Consider the following 14,425-nt stretch of genomic DNA (forward strand, 5'->3'; position numbering starts at 1 on the left):
GGGTCTGCTAAAATACTAAAAAACGTCATTAAATTTTACCCTAAAACTTATGGGTTGTTGCACCAATTATAAAAGAATTCCTGAGACTTAGGTTGGTAATTTTCAGGAAATACATTTCCATTTTCCTACCCATTGTACTGAGGTGGTTTTTTTTAACAGCTTTTAAGGTTTGGAACTGGCGATAAAAACGCCACGTTGCAAATGAAACTTTCGAGGAGGCCGAACCTCTCATAAGCTCCTATAGTTTCTGTTAGGTCTCCTCGCCACTTCTTTTTTTCTTCTTTTCCTATATTTTTGTAATTATTGTGTGGCAAATAAAATAAAATAAATAAACCCTCAACCAGAAAACTAAGCCACCTTATCAAGCGAGTTCCATGTTAGTTTCAACCAAAATCTGGGTAGGTCTAGATTACAAGAAATTACACACCACAATCCTGAATTCGATAATAGCTTTGAAAAGAAGCTTTCTTTGCATGTTAAAAGACAACAAATCACACGCAAATACCAAAGCAAACCTGCCTAAGTAACAAGCATTACTCATTCTTAAACATGTCACTCAGAAGTCTCTCTATAGGAACAGTTCCGATTGTCTTCTTGAAGAAAAGATCCTCGATCTCCTTGGCGCTGATTCGTCGTAAGGCTGGTAACAAAAGAAGCAGGCGTCCAAACCGCGCGAGCTGAGTGGGGCACTGGGCGCGAACATACTCCCCTAGCATGAGTTGGGCCTGGTCCTGGGTGGATTCCACTTGCTCTGGATCCTTGAGCCCGCACGCAGCTAAAAAAAATTGTACAAATGAAAATATTGATTGTAACGCACAATACACCACTGCAAAAAAAGCATCCTCAGCTTTATTGTTTTATCATTAGTTATGTCGTTGTTGCTTTTAGAGTTACGACGTAACAGAATGCTTGCATGGGTGAGCAAAGAGAACCTAAACTAATACCGTATAATATAAGTTCGTTTTTCCGTATTATTTTTTGTCTACCTAATTGCGTCGCCTGCGTAAAGATTCGTAAGAGGTACAGAACAAAACTGACAGCAACAAACATGTATGTACCCCGAGGAGTGTACCTCCTTATATGGCCTATACGGGGATGTGCCGCTATACAGGGTAAGGTTTTTGTCCTCTCTGTCCTAGACAGGGTGTTTAATTACGCGCGAGCCTGTTTTTAGGAGACTGTCTAAATTATAAACAGGGTATCAGCTGAACGATTGATTTGATTTGCTTGAGGGAATTTGTTTGTACTCCAACTATAACGCGAATTTGCTCTATTGTAATTGCCAATAATGGCTTTAAACCAAGACGACGTGCATTTTTTCTGTTGTCCTAAAGAGGGTGATAAAATTGAGTGTGGTGTCCTAAACAGGGTAGGTATTTTAGACTTTTTTTGTTTTAAACAAAATTCAGGGTTTCAAACTCTCAGCGGCTCACCTATACCCAAATATCGGTCGAGTAAACCCCTTCCTGTGGGTGTAAACCACTACATAATGAACGATGAAATGACATGACGCTACACTTACTTGGCTTGAAGAGCACTATCGCCTTGAGACAAGCGTATTCGGTAGAATCAACATTAGCAGCCTTGAACTTGTTGACTGTTTCTTGAATCAAGCGCACCGTTGCCATGACGTCGACAATTTTCTCTGGTGGCGTGCTGTCCACGTGTAAACCGGCAGCTGACAAAATTGGTGCGATTTCAAGTGGCATGGACCACTGGCTGGCACCAAGCAAAAATAGTTCCCTCCAACCTTCCTCTAGCAGAATTACCTATTGGCACATAGATAAAGTCATTTAAAATGAGTTTCTTTTTCATTTGCTCCTTTTGCTTTCACCTCAAGAAAGGTGAACGGCCCTTGTATTCACAATGTAGTCACCTACATGAGAACAAGATGATAAATCTCGTTCTAGTAGAAAAAAGAATTACGGACGGAAGGAAAGACGATAACTGTGCTGTACTATCAAAGCCATCATATCATGCTAGTTAAACGCCAGGGGCGTACTCAAGAAAATTTTATACGGGGAGGCTCCGCCCCGAGATCCAACCCTTTACCTGTCTTTTAAAGCAGCACCACTGACGTTTTCTCGACTCTTTCACAAGCATAAAATGAATCATTTGGCCCTTCTGGGCCTTTTTACAGACCCAAATGACAGATTTCCCTTCCCTTTCATATAATTCAACTAGTGACATCCCTACACTTTCATATACCTGAAGTCTGAAAAAGGTAATCAGTACCAGTTTCAGCACTTATGCACACGTACCAACTCCACGGTATGGCCAGTAAAAAGGTACCACTTTTGGCGGGAGCCATTCCCAATAAGCCTTTAAAGGGACTACCCCACTCTCCGGGGCTAAACGCTGAACCTTATTGGCCTTCTTTCGTTAAAAGGTGTTTTTCTTCTTCGTTATTTGACAGATTAGGTTGGCTAAGGTTATAAATGGTCTCAGGAGGCAAGTTTTGGTCGTAAAATTAACATCAGCATCAGCTAACGATACTCGTAGAGTGTCTCGACTTTTTTTATATAGGCCCAGTTGTTCGAAGGTCTATTAGGGCTAACTAGGGGTTGAATTTTTAATCCAGGGCCGAGTTGTTCGAAGCTGGGTTAAGATAACCCAGGGTTAGTGCAAGATTTGAATTCAGATTTGAAAGCTTAAAAATCATTTTAGTTTTAATTCTTTTTGTCTACAAGTTGATGATTGAAAGCTCTAAAAACAACAGAGGAAATTATCCGAGGAAAAGCTTTTGAAAACAAGAGAAAGAGACCCGGGTTAAGCGCTAATCGGCCTTCGAACAACTGGGCCCAGGTTTCTTTTTCTTTTGTTTAAAAGCATTTTCTCGGATAATTTTCTCTACTTTTTTAAGAGCATCCAATCAGCAAAGTGTAAATAACAATAGTAATTAAGACAGAATCCATCAGGAAATTAAGTAATTTCAATTTTCAGTAGCCGAAACCCTTGTATCAGAATAATTTTAACAATACTACATTCTTTTTTACATTTTTCAAGGGCTCTAGATATAATTAGTTATCTGTAATAACACCAAAGACTATTTTTCATGGTAGCCCGAGAAAATAAATGTCAAATTTCACAAGGATTGTGAAAACACAGGTAAAATTCTGAAAATTTCATGTGTAAGCTGGGATATCACTTTGTGAAATTTGACATTTGTTTTCTCGGGCTCTCATAAGAAATATTCTTTGTTATTCTTTGGTGTTATTACAGATAACTAATTACATCTATAGCTCTTGAAAAATGTAACAAAGAATGCAATATTCTTTATTATTTATTATTCTGGTACAAGGCTTTTGTCCACTGAAAATTAAAATTACTCAACTTCCGGCTGATGGATTCCGTCTTGAACTAAGTTTGCTGTTAAGCTTTCATGATTATCTGAATTCAGATTTCCCATCAACCCTGGGTTAACCCAGCTTTGAACAACCCGCCCCTGATCTCTAAAGGGCAAGAACTTGACAAAGATGAAATTTGTCATATAAACTATAATATCAGACCTGTTGATGGTGTCTAGTCTAACCTGATCTCTGAAAGGCAAACTCATAAATGAGGGAATATTCCTGGCCCATTTTACTGACATAAACAACAGCTTCGCGGCCGCTTCACACACAGCCTCTGGATTCGAATAATACATAGAAACTGATATGTCAGATTGAAATCTGATTGGCTTATACTCCAGCCCAAGGTCAAAGTCGTTTGGCGGTAACTGGCATCCATCCATACATGTTTCAGCTGCCAGCAAAGTATTGATGAAACCACTTGTATTGTGCGGTACATGCGCAGTGCTACCAATCTCCATTCTATCTTGAGCTTCCTTGAGCATCTTCTGCTTTCGAAGAGTAGAGCTTCGGGGCCCGCGTTCATGTTGAACAGCTGAAAAATAATCAAGGTAGGTACTTTAAGTAGGGTTATTAAAGTGTATCAAGAATGCATTTAACATGATGTATTAACATAAGAAAGAGGACCTAATTGAATACACTCTGTCTGACCCCCGAATTTTGCACAAATCACTGTTTCAAATGCTCTTGGGAATATGCAGACAATCCAAAACTCCATGAATAAATTTTGTTGTAATTCTAATCTCATGTGTAGGTCTCATCTGCGAATGAAGAAAGATTAAAAATAATGTAATTTCTTTTACTTTTTTTGCTTTAAAAATACATTTTAAAAAACGCCGACGCGACTTTCTTCAATTCCATTGCTTGTCCATTTCCTTCCACCCCGTCTACACCAAAAACATTCAGATTGCCGATACTACACTGTTAAGGCATTATCACTCTATGGTCTCTTTCACGAGCTGGACGTTAGTTTAAAGGGGAACGGGGAACGGGAAATGAAAAATGAGAGCTTGAACCCTAGCCCTGTCAGTAACTTCATTTCCAATTATCTCTTTTGTTCCCACTTTTCATTTCCCCGTTCCCCGTACTTTTTCTCCGCTGGACCCCGTTCCCCGTTTTATACTCAGTAACATCCGTTTCACGAGATTAGAGCGGTTTTCATTTGAGTGTCGAAAAGTAATTGGTTTTGCACTTTCTACACGATGCGATTGGCTTAAAAGATTCGCGCCACCTTTTCATCCAATCAGAAGTAAAACCAAAGCCAATTGTGACGCGCTCGCATGCATTTTCCCGCGCTTTGCGTCAGCCACATGTAATTACTTCGAGTTTTGATTGGTTCAATGTATTGTCTGTGTCCTATGTGATTGGCCAGAGTAATTACTTTGGTTTTGGTTTTACGACACTCAAACGAAAACCACTCTATTGGGAAACATAAGTAAGAAAAAAAGTAGGCAACCAATGACCTTTCCAGACTGGACCTGGGAAACGGGACGGCAACGTTTGTTCATGGGAAACTGTAAAAACCAGCGAGCAAGAACCTCGAGGCTCTATTCTCCTAAGTTAGCCCAAAAAGGTCATTACTTATAATGAATGGTAATCAGCACAAATTTAGTCTGTTTGGGTTCTTAAACAGGTTTTTATTTACTGAAGAAAAAAATGCATTGTAGCTAAGAGTATTTAGTGCTATTCAACTTATTCCGTATATAAATCTGTATTCCAATTTACGTTGCAATTGGAGTGACTGAAGGCACCTATATGTCTCCTAAGAGGATCCTGAATGTTGACTTATCTTACTTGCCCAAGTGTACAGAATTCTTTTAGAGATTTTAGAAAAGAAGAAACTGTTTCAAATTTTAGGCCAAGCAGGTTCTTATATAGAGGGCGCCTAAAAGGGGATTTTTTTTATCTTTTGCAGGTTACCTGAGGTCAATACAGAAACTAAAGAAATTACAGTTGCAAAATTAGACTACATCAAATTTTATTGAAAAACAGACGTAATTAAAAGATGTCGAAAGAACTTATTCGAAGAAAAAAAGAAATTTAAGAACTGACGTTCCTAGGTTAGAGGGTAATAAATTAAAGGCGGTTTTTCAACTTGCAATTTGCAGTTTGTTTTGCAATTGCGCAATCATATCAATGACGTCGAAATATTCTCAGTTATCATTCCTAGATTTCGCATAGTTTCAGAGAAAATTTATTCTGTTATTCGCCAACAACTTTGATAAATTTAAAAAGAAAAGTTTCGTAAATACAAATAAGAATTTGATAGTTGGCTGCAGTTTGTCGAACTGTGAAAGTTCTGCTATTTTGAAATCATTGGCCATACTATTCAACTACTGCGGCGAACATTCTTTAGTGTTGTTTTCTTTGTGCCAAGATAAAGGAATGTTTTGTAAACTTGTAAAGTAATAAAAAAAATTTAGACAATAACAAAACGCCCAAAATTCTTGATAAAATGAATTCAATGCAACTGACGAAAATTCGTGGGTTCGTTGTATGCGTATTTTTAGCATTAAAAAATGCTTGTCGTTGGCGTTCTGTGTCGTGAAAGTGATTTATAATCAACCGCTTACACCAAAAACAGAGCGATAGACAAAGGGCCATTCATACACAAATAAGTATCACACGAGCCAAAATCAGCGGGTAGCGTTGTCAAATCTTTTGATCTATACACGTGCCCTTGAAATTATCGTGAAATATTAATTTTTGTCAATTAGGAATGTCATATCGACGCGATAAATCAAATTTAAGCCGATAATCTAAAAAAATTGGGGAAATGTTTGAACACTGAACACAATGCGTGTCTTGTTAAATCCAATTATAACAGATCGTTTAACTTCAAAGGAGCTTCGGTAGAGAAAAATATGGCAAAACTTTTATAAATAGAAAAGGATCTCTTTTTAATCGCGGTAACATTCAATTAGCAATTATAGTTTATCTGCAAAACGCAATAAAGGGCTTTAAAACTTGCAAACAAATTTAAATGATTTCATCTTTGTAAAATTTTGCGCTGATTATATAATCTATAGGATCTGGCTACATCAGTAAAACAAAAGTTCGTTAATGGCGATTTAGTTTCGGGCTTGAAAATGAAAAAGCAAAGTGTTTAAAAGACAAATTCTGGGTATGTATATATCATTGGTTCAAATCTGTTTGAAGACACGGAATACTAAAAGCAGACGTAGCAAAGCGATTCAAACTGTAACTGGGTGGCTTTTTAGCTCAAAGAATTTTTGACAAAATGATATTTCACTTAAGAACATAATGTACGCATTCTTTCCAAGTGACACAGGTGTTTCGAAACATGTTTTAATTTGTGGTGAATATTTGATCTTCAGCTTGCGGCGAAGCCCACTGCTGTGAAAAAAGTTGAAACAACATTAAAAATTTACATGGTTTTGACTCCCTACTGTAAAATCTCTGAAAAGTGTTACTTAAATTATCACCTATTCGAGCATTTGATAACGTTGGAAGCTGATATTTCTGATAGTGGATTTAAAAAATACATCAGGATGAAGTGCTACAGCCAGAAACTAGAATGAGTTTTGCTCTGTTAAACTAGGCCTTTGTACGTTCCAGTGTGTTTGTAGTGTTTATGGCAAAAAGTCTTGTTTTATTTTGATAGAGAAAACGGTTTGCTGATGCAGCAATATTCAGTTTGGAAATGAAAAAAATACAGACCTCTTACGAACACAAAAACCTTCTGTATATATTTGAGGATAACGTAATCAGACTGTATCCAAACTTAATATAGTGTACAAGATGTGTTAATAAAATGTAATACTTCTCTGAGACCAAAGTTCAATTAGTAGAGAGCAAATAAAATGAGAGTTAACAAGCCGAAAACTTACAGGGAAGCTACGCGAATCTCAGTGAGTATTTCAGTCGGTACAGGCCGATACACTTAATTAGTGTCAGCTTGCTTAAAAACAGCTAACGTTCACGTAGAAATCTATAAGTTTTAAAGCAATTTTTTAAGGTAAAATCTTGTTGATGCTCCCCAAAGAAATTAGCTATTTGCAGGTTGAATGTCGGATTTTCAAGTAATCCTGGCAATTGAAATTCATTTGCAAGTGGTTTTTCTGTTATTTCGAAGTTCATTCAGTATACAATCAGATTTTATAATTATTGGCAAATACTTAGAGACTTGAAAATCGGTGGTCTTCGACTTTTACTTAGTCGAAGTGTCAATTAGATTTAAAGCTCATTATACGAAGTGATAATGAAAATATTTTGTGTGATGACAAATTTCGTTATCGCTTTGTTCCGCCCATAAACATTTGTTCTCCCTTTATGTAACAAATCACCATTTAATTACGAAACTACTTCTACATCAGTAAGTTTTAATCTTAAGTACACAAAATTCGACAGTAACGTTCTTCTCTGTAAACAGAAATGGAGGAATAATTTTTCTCTTATTTCTTAAAACCGAAACCAAGTACCACCATCCGAAAATTTGGGGGCCTATTATACTCCAATAGCCGCTGCCTTTCCATTTTACAGTATCTCTCAACAGCCATAACTGACAATTTTCGACAACATTACGGAGATCTCGACTCTTTACTAGCTCTTCAGCATGACTACTATACATTAACTTTTTGATCTTCTTTGTAAGCCAAAATCCTGGAAGCTTCAACACTCTCATTCTGAACACATTTATACGCTTGCTGCGAGCGACCTCCCTCAACTAATTATTCGGTCTATTTGATCCCCCGGCCAGCTACCTTGGTGTGAATTATCTTTCGTGCTGGAAAGGAATTCTTGAGATACTCACCGTGGGGCATCGTTCGGTGAAAACAATAAAATAAAACAAAAATACACCTATTAAAATTGAATTCTAATAGAGTCGTTTAGTACTTGTGCACTAATCTTTTAGATTTGGAGAGAAGAAAATTCACTTCAACCAATCTCTTTGTCGCGTTTTCCCACCTTAAAAATGCCCCAAAAAGAAAAATTTAGCATTTTAGTATTTTACAGAATTTGATTCCTGAGTAAAGAAGAAAATTTGGCAGTTTCGCTACTTGTACTTATTTCCCCATAACATAATATTTTTGAAAAATACAGCAATTTTTTGGTAATGCTTGACAAATAGCCATATTGCCAAATGTATGAAATAGATATTTGCTATCTCAGCTTATTTTAGAAGCCATGGGGAGTGTCCATATTTATTTTATTATTCTTAATGTTTTTTGTTGATGTTGCTGTTGTTGTTGTTGTTGTTTGTGCGTGGATAAAGTAAACTAGGAAAGTAGCACGAACAAATGTTTCAAATGATATTTAAAAGAATCGATTTTGATGAAACTTGGTCAAGTTGCTGATGAGTTTGTTTACCTTCCCTGAAATGATTAAAACCGATTTCAACTGAAATCAGGAAAATAACCAGTCCCTCCAACCAATCTTATTTATTTTAAAGAGGCAAACATACTGTAGTAAATGCTGAAAAATATTTGGCGATCGTTTTTCAGTTCTCACTTCTGAATAGTGACGCGAGCCAGATATGAACCTCCGGCAGGGTTACTATATACTGTACGGGTAGCGCTGCGTTGTTAATTTGCTGTACAAGATTTTCTTTAAGTAGAACCCATCTGTTCTATTAGAAACAACCAATAAACAAAGCTAAATGCAGCGAAACCGTCAGCGGAAGAGCAAAACTTTGCTCTTCCAGTCCGACGTCTTAAACGCTTTAAACTGAATTAGCATGACTTCAAAGAAAACCTTTCATCATTCTGGCTTCAAAATTCAGATGCTTCAAAATGCCTCGAATTTACTTGCCTGAGGATTAATAAATCAATTCTATAGCCATAAGTGGAGACGTTTTAAGCCAGATGAATTTTGTGCTTAAAAGCAAATTTATTAAATACGCCCGAAGCCTCATTTTATCTTCACACCTTTTTTGTTCCGAAGAAAAAAAGTTCAGAAGCTGAAAAGCGAGTAATTTCCTGGGCCTTTTTACCCTTAATTACATGTCCTTTTTAGATTTTGCCAGCTAATGAACATATTGAAGCCGATTAATTCGTTTTTTCCTGCAAGCAGGAAATTCTGTGAAACCTTTTCATAGAGAGAAAGAAATATTAAATTCATTATTCACTGTTAACAGGGGACAGATGAGGGATAAAAATAATGTAGAATTAAAAATAATAATATTCCATACAAAACCGGGACGTGGCCTAGGATTAAAACAAATCTCTGAACAACACACTAGAAAGCTCTTTTAATGGTTTGTGATGATAAATTCGTATTAATTTTCAGGTATTTGTCTGTAGTTCTGTTAATTTCCCTTCCAATTTAGTGAGGCTACCATGAAAAGGGCTCGCATGGCCAAACAAATCAACCTGGAGGACTATTGAAATTCGAGTCATTTTCTCGCGAATTTAATTCATCTGTCAGTTCACTTAATTTTAAATTTTTATGTCTAGCTTGGAAGACCTTTCCTGCGTTTTGAACGAAGCTTATCACACTCACTTTGTACACGATTGTTAAATAATGATTCCAGAGAATCTTAACACCAAAAGCTTTTCGGTAGTTAAAAATAAAACGTTAAAGAGACCCGACAAGAAAATGACTTTTAAATGACTTTTTCTCTATACACAGGCAACTGCACGAAAGAGTTAAAAGTTTGGTTCGAAAATCAATCACTTTTTCTTTATGTTTAATATCGGAAAAGTCTTTTAATGTAATTTCATTATAATGGTTCGTTTCACCGTTTGCTCGGAGACAAAGGCGCGCGCTTCCATTACCAAAAATAATGCTTTGGCGAAATTGATTTTATAGGGAAGGGAAAATGGAGACAAAACGATCACATGCGAAAAAGTTTCTTGCTATTCCTCGCTGGGAATTATCGTGGAAATTCTCTTAATTTTTAACCATTAAAACTACGACTGCTGTATAAAATCTAGTCTGAAAACATCAAATTTAGTTCGACACATTGAGTGAGGTATATTATCTAATCGTTGAATACCTTAGTAATGTAAGGTTGGTGGGAATTTGAAGAATAGTGAGATCGTTCAGATGTTCTTTCTTTAAGCGGACGAAAGTCAAACAGTTTTAACGCTTCCTTCGAAGAATCCGATTATCATTTAAACGGTCGGAAAAACCCAGTGGTTGTTTTATAGGGTGTTAATAGGAGAAATGTAAATATTCACATTAAAAACTCTGTTGATTTTAAAAATTCTATGTCATAATCACGTTTGCGCTATCAATAAATACGACCGTTAATAGTAAGCGAAATATCTACAAAACGTCTAGAATGGCAATTTTTTTTGCGCGGTGAAAGGGCTTAACGGGCGAGTAGAGTTCCTCTCGCTACACGAGTCACAGCCTTAAAGCAATTAAAGAAAAGTACTACATTACTTCTATCCTCTTACCATCCTTGTTCATGGTCACTTCGAAGCATTTTTTCAGTCGGCAGGAGCGGCACTGGTTTCTATGGATTTTATCCACGGGGCAGTTTCCCTTACCATTCGTAGCTCTGCAAGTGTATGAACGGTTCCTACGTATGCTTCTTTTGAAAAAGCCACTACAGCCATCACAGGCATATATTCCATAATGCTTACCGGACGATCTGTCTCCGCAGACTTTGCAGGGAATATCCAACAGACGACCTTGACAAATTCGAAAAAGAAAGATAGAGTAACTCACTTCGGTTTAGCAGAAGTTAGGTGAGTCAGTAAAAGGCCTGTAAAAAACTTCCTGGTTTACTATCTATGTAGTATAAAGTTCGTTTAACTATATTTACCGTTAGGCTTGGATTTATCACTCTTATCGAAATCCATTTCGTCTTCTCGATGATCAGAATTCATTCTGGATGGAAGTATTGCTGTAGTCAAGGTCCACATCCAATTTTACCGACTTGCGCGAGTTAACAACGTTTTACGGGTATTGTGCGCCGTGCTACGAGAGGCCAGATTAATAGCAAATGTCAGGAAGGCTTAAGAACACGGCTGTCGTGATTGGACGAACCAGGGCCATTACTGTCTCACTTTCTATTTCTCGCGAAACAACAAACAATTTGATTAAGGCGTTTGATTCGCTCACACACTTAAAAGCATTGTTAGACGGCGGTTACTGATATATGCCAAGTAAATCAAGCTCATAAACGCCGAACCGTTTATTTTATATACAGCAGGAAAACATTCTTGCGTGAACCAATTTTTCTCAATGTTTCCATTCGCTATCTCTCGCAAAATTTGTTTTTATAAGCGCTTCCAAATCCTATTCTTCTACGCATACTTAACTTTCGGATGACTTTCAAAATATTGTTTGATGTGTTGATAAAATATTTAACGGGTGAATACTAACTAAATTATTTAAAAATATCACCCAAAAATATCAATCTTTCAATCATTAAGAATTTAATCAGAGATAACCTACAGACGGAGAGCGATTAAAACAATTTTGTCAGCGGGTTGAAAAACTTTTTTAGAAGATTGCGATGGCAAATTATTGACTCCTTCAAGGAACGGTGCTAAGAAGCAAACCAGAAAGAAAAGGAACTAGTCAGCTTTCTAAAACTGACAGGAATAACTCCATTTCAAAGAGTTGTGACACTTCACCAAGCCAATCGGATTCGCAGCCCGGTTTTGAATGACACGTGAAGAATCGAACAAAAAAAATGGGTGGTTGATGCCTATAGATTGACGCGTTTTCTATTCTTCCTTTTCTCCCACATTCCACCCACCTGTCAATCCAACAATTTCGTTTTATGGCACCTGCCTTTGTCTCTTGTTTGCACCTGGCACGAGCACTGTAATAATCGCTGGAAAAAATATATTTTCTAATTTGCGTTTGTAATTCTCGCCCTTTAAACCTTCTCCGTGCTAAGAACGAAAGTAAGTCAAACTAAATCCATCTTCCAGAAACATCCGATTCCCTCAGGGCGGCTAGACCAGTTTATATAAACATAACTGTTTTCCTTCCTTGTTGAAAACTTTTTATCCTGAATTAAATCGTTTATAGTTTTTCCATTGTCCAGTTCAGAGCAATTAGGGATGGTAAATAATTTCGCGCGTGGTCTAATTATCACTTAAGCAGACGGCAAGCAAGCCGTGAATGAATACTTGAAATTAGAGAACAATCACTCACATTCGATGTCGGAAATCAAACGGATGTATTGTTCCTTCCAGGAACGTTTTTGTTTCGCTTTCGTTTTGACTTTTCTTTTTGCTTAAAAAGTGAAAAATCATTGGTGTTACAAAAGAAGTCTTTTAGCACGTGCCACTGCTCTATTTACTTAACGCCGAGTCAAGGAATGAAAAATAAGAGCTTCTTAGCACGCGATAAGTAGCTAATATAAAGTGCTTGTCAAAGCAACGTTTTTACACTTAATCGCCCCTGCAGTGTTTCCCATCCTTTACAAATATTAAGTTTAGTAAAATGTTTAGAAAATGATAGGTGAAATGAAGAAAAACGGCGACAGAACAAAACAGAGGCCTCGCGAACTGCACTCGGTATTTTGAGTTCAAAAAGACGAAGCTGTATTGGGTCGAGAAGGGTAATTTATTTTCAATTTAAAGAACGTAAATAGCAGTAATTTAATGTTTATGGAAAAAAATTTGAAATCTAATGCGAAGTAAGTGAAAATTTAATCGAAATAACTGTGGCTTATAGAAGGTAGATCGGCGATCTAATCCCAAAAGCTAAAATTCAGTGCCTTAACAAAAAAAATTGAAACCATTATACTGTAAAGAGTGTAAAACAGCGAAAAAACGACTAAGTGGTCCTTTTCAGTTAAAAGTTATTTTTGGCTGTGTGCAAGGCACTTGAGCTGGAGTTTTCGCTTTTAAACCTGTAAATAAGGTAACTCAGTACCACCATTATTCAAATGGCGCTTTCTTAACCAGTACTTTTCAGTGAGAAGTTCCTTTTTGATATTGTAGTTGTAAAAGCCTCCGAGGAAGGTCTGCCATTTGGGGACCGACATTGTGATAAGTTACGATCCGCAAGCGAGCGGCACGCGAAAGAAGACGCGGCTTTGTTGCTCCTCGCACGTCTCCTATTCGAAGTGGAGAGCTTGATCCCAAGCTAATGTGATTGTGGTGTTTCCACAATTTTTTATCCGTAATTAAAGTCAACCAATGTTACGTTTCAAATAAATGGGGCCACTGAGCAGTAATTCCCGGCTGTGGTACTGTTTATTGGTTGTCTAGTTAAACAGTGTGACAATCTAAATAAGAAAGTCAAGATAAGCTATTGATCGGCATGAGCAAGGGTACTCTCCTATGACAGTGGCTACATATACATTTGCGGTGTAGTGAAGGTGGGTACTGCCATATGTAAGCTAGCGATGTGCCGCGGAATAGGGTATGGTTTTTGCGGTGGTCAAACCTGAAAAGGGGATCTGTTTGACTTTTATGATCCTTCGATATATAGGGCTAAATCGCAGAACACTAATCCAGCCTGTTAAAAACCAAACACACTGTACAGTTATAGTATTCACAACATGCAAGTAGAGCACTGTACATTTAGACAAAAAGATTCTCATTCACCAGTAGCTAGAAATTTTACAGAGGTACTGCGAATCCACGTTACTCATATCCTCCTCCCAAATGAAATCATTTTCGTTCCAGTGGCTCGTTTGAATCTCTATCTTTTTTATCCTCAGTGTGGTGACGTAATCATCACTTGGCTAACTAAAGGCTTTTGTTTTTCAGGCAGCAGGATGGCTGGCTTAACTTTCTCGTGTGGTAAAATCAAGGAAAACCGTGACAGCGCAGTTTGTTGTCAAAAATATGAATAGGTAAAACGGAGTTAAATAAAGAATTGCGCTGTTATTAGCTACCTTTAATTTAGCTCCCTTTCTCGGCTTTTTTCTATTTTGCTGTTGTTACTGGTTGTTTTCTTTTTTATCTTCAACAGGTTTTCAGGTTAGTTTTTGGTTTCTTAATATTATTTATAGTTAAGTGACTTGAATTCAAATTTGGCAGCACCCCAAAGTCTTTGAAACTTTAAATTTATCTCTAAAGGTTACAAATACTGGGTAAATAACACAGAGCAGTAAACTCTATTAAGCATGACGCTACCTCTTAAAAAAGTTATGACTAAGGATCCTCTTTAACTTACCTGTTTTGGCTTCAGTA

The 14,425-nt window shown here is 37.1% G+C and overlaps 1 protein-coding gene across 1 annotated transcript; it reads right to left on the bottom strand.

The window, feature by feature from the left end:
• Positions 1 to 533: 533 nt before the first annotated feature.
• On the bottom strand, positions 534 to 11,149 carry LOC140939056 (nuclear receptor subfamily 2 group E member 1-like). Its single transcript, XM_073388615.1, has 5 exons — positions 11,086 to 11,149; positions 10,715 to 10,951; positions 3,533 to 3,885; positions 1,523 to 1,769; positions 534 to 775 (listed from the first exon to the last, which is right to left on the bottom strand). The coding sequence occupies exons 1-5, from the start codon at positions 11,147 to 11,149 to the stop codon at positions 534 to 536; spliced, it is 1,143 nt and encodes a 380-aa protein (XP_073244716.1).
• Positions 11,150 to 14,425: the final 3,276 nt, after the last annotated feature.

The sequence above is a fragment of the Porites lutea genome, chromosome 1 (genome assembly GCF_958299795.1).
Source record: "Porites lutea chromosome 1, jaPorLute2.1, whole genome shotgun sequence".
NCBI lineage: Eukaryota > Metazoa > Cnidaria > Anthozoa > Scleractinia > Poritidae > Porites > Porites lutea.

Coding starts and splice junctions, on each gene's coding strand:
- LOC140939056 (XM_073388615.1), bottom strand. CDS start 11,149: ATGAATTCTGATCATCGAGAAGACGAAATGGATTTCGATAAGAGTGAT. Junction 3,886..10,714: donor AGTGACCATGAACAAGGATG/GTAAGAGGATAG, acceptor ATTATTTTTCAG/CTGTTCAACATGAACGCGGG. Junction 1,770..3,532: donor GTTTGCCTTTCAGAGATCAG/GTTAGACTAGAC, acceptor ATGTGCCAATAG/GTAATTCTGCTAGAGGAAGG.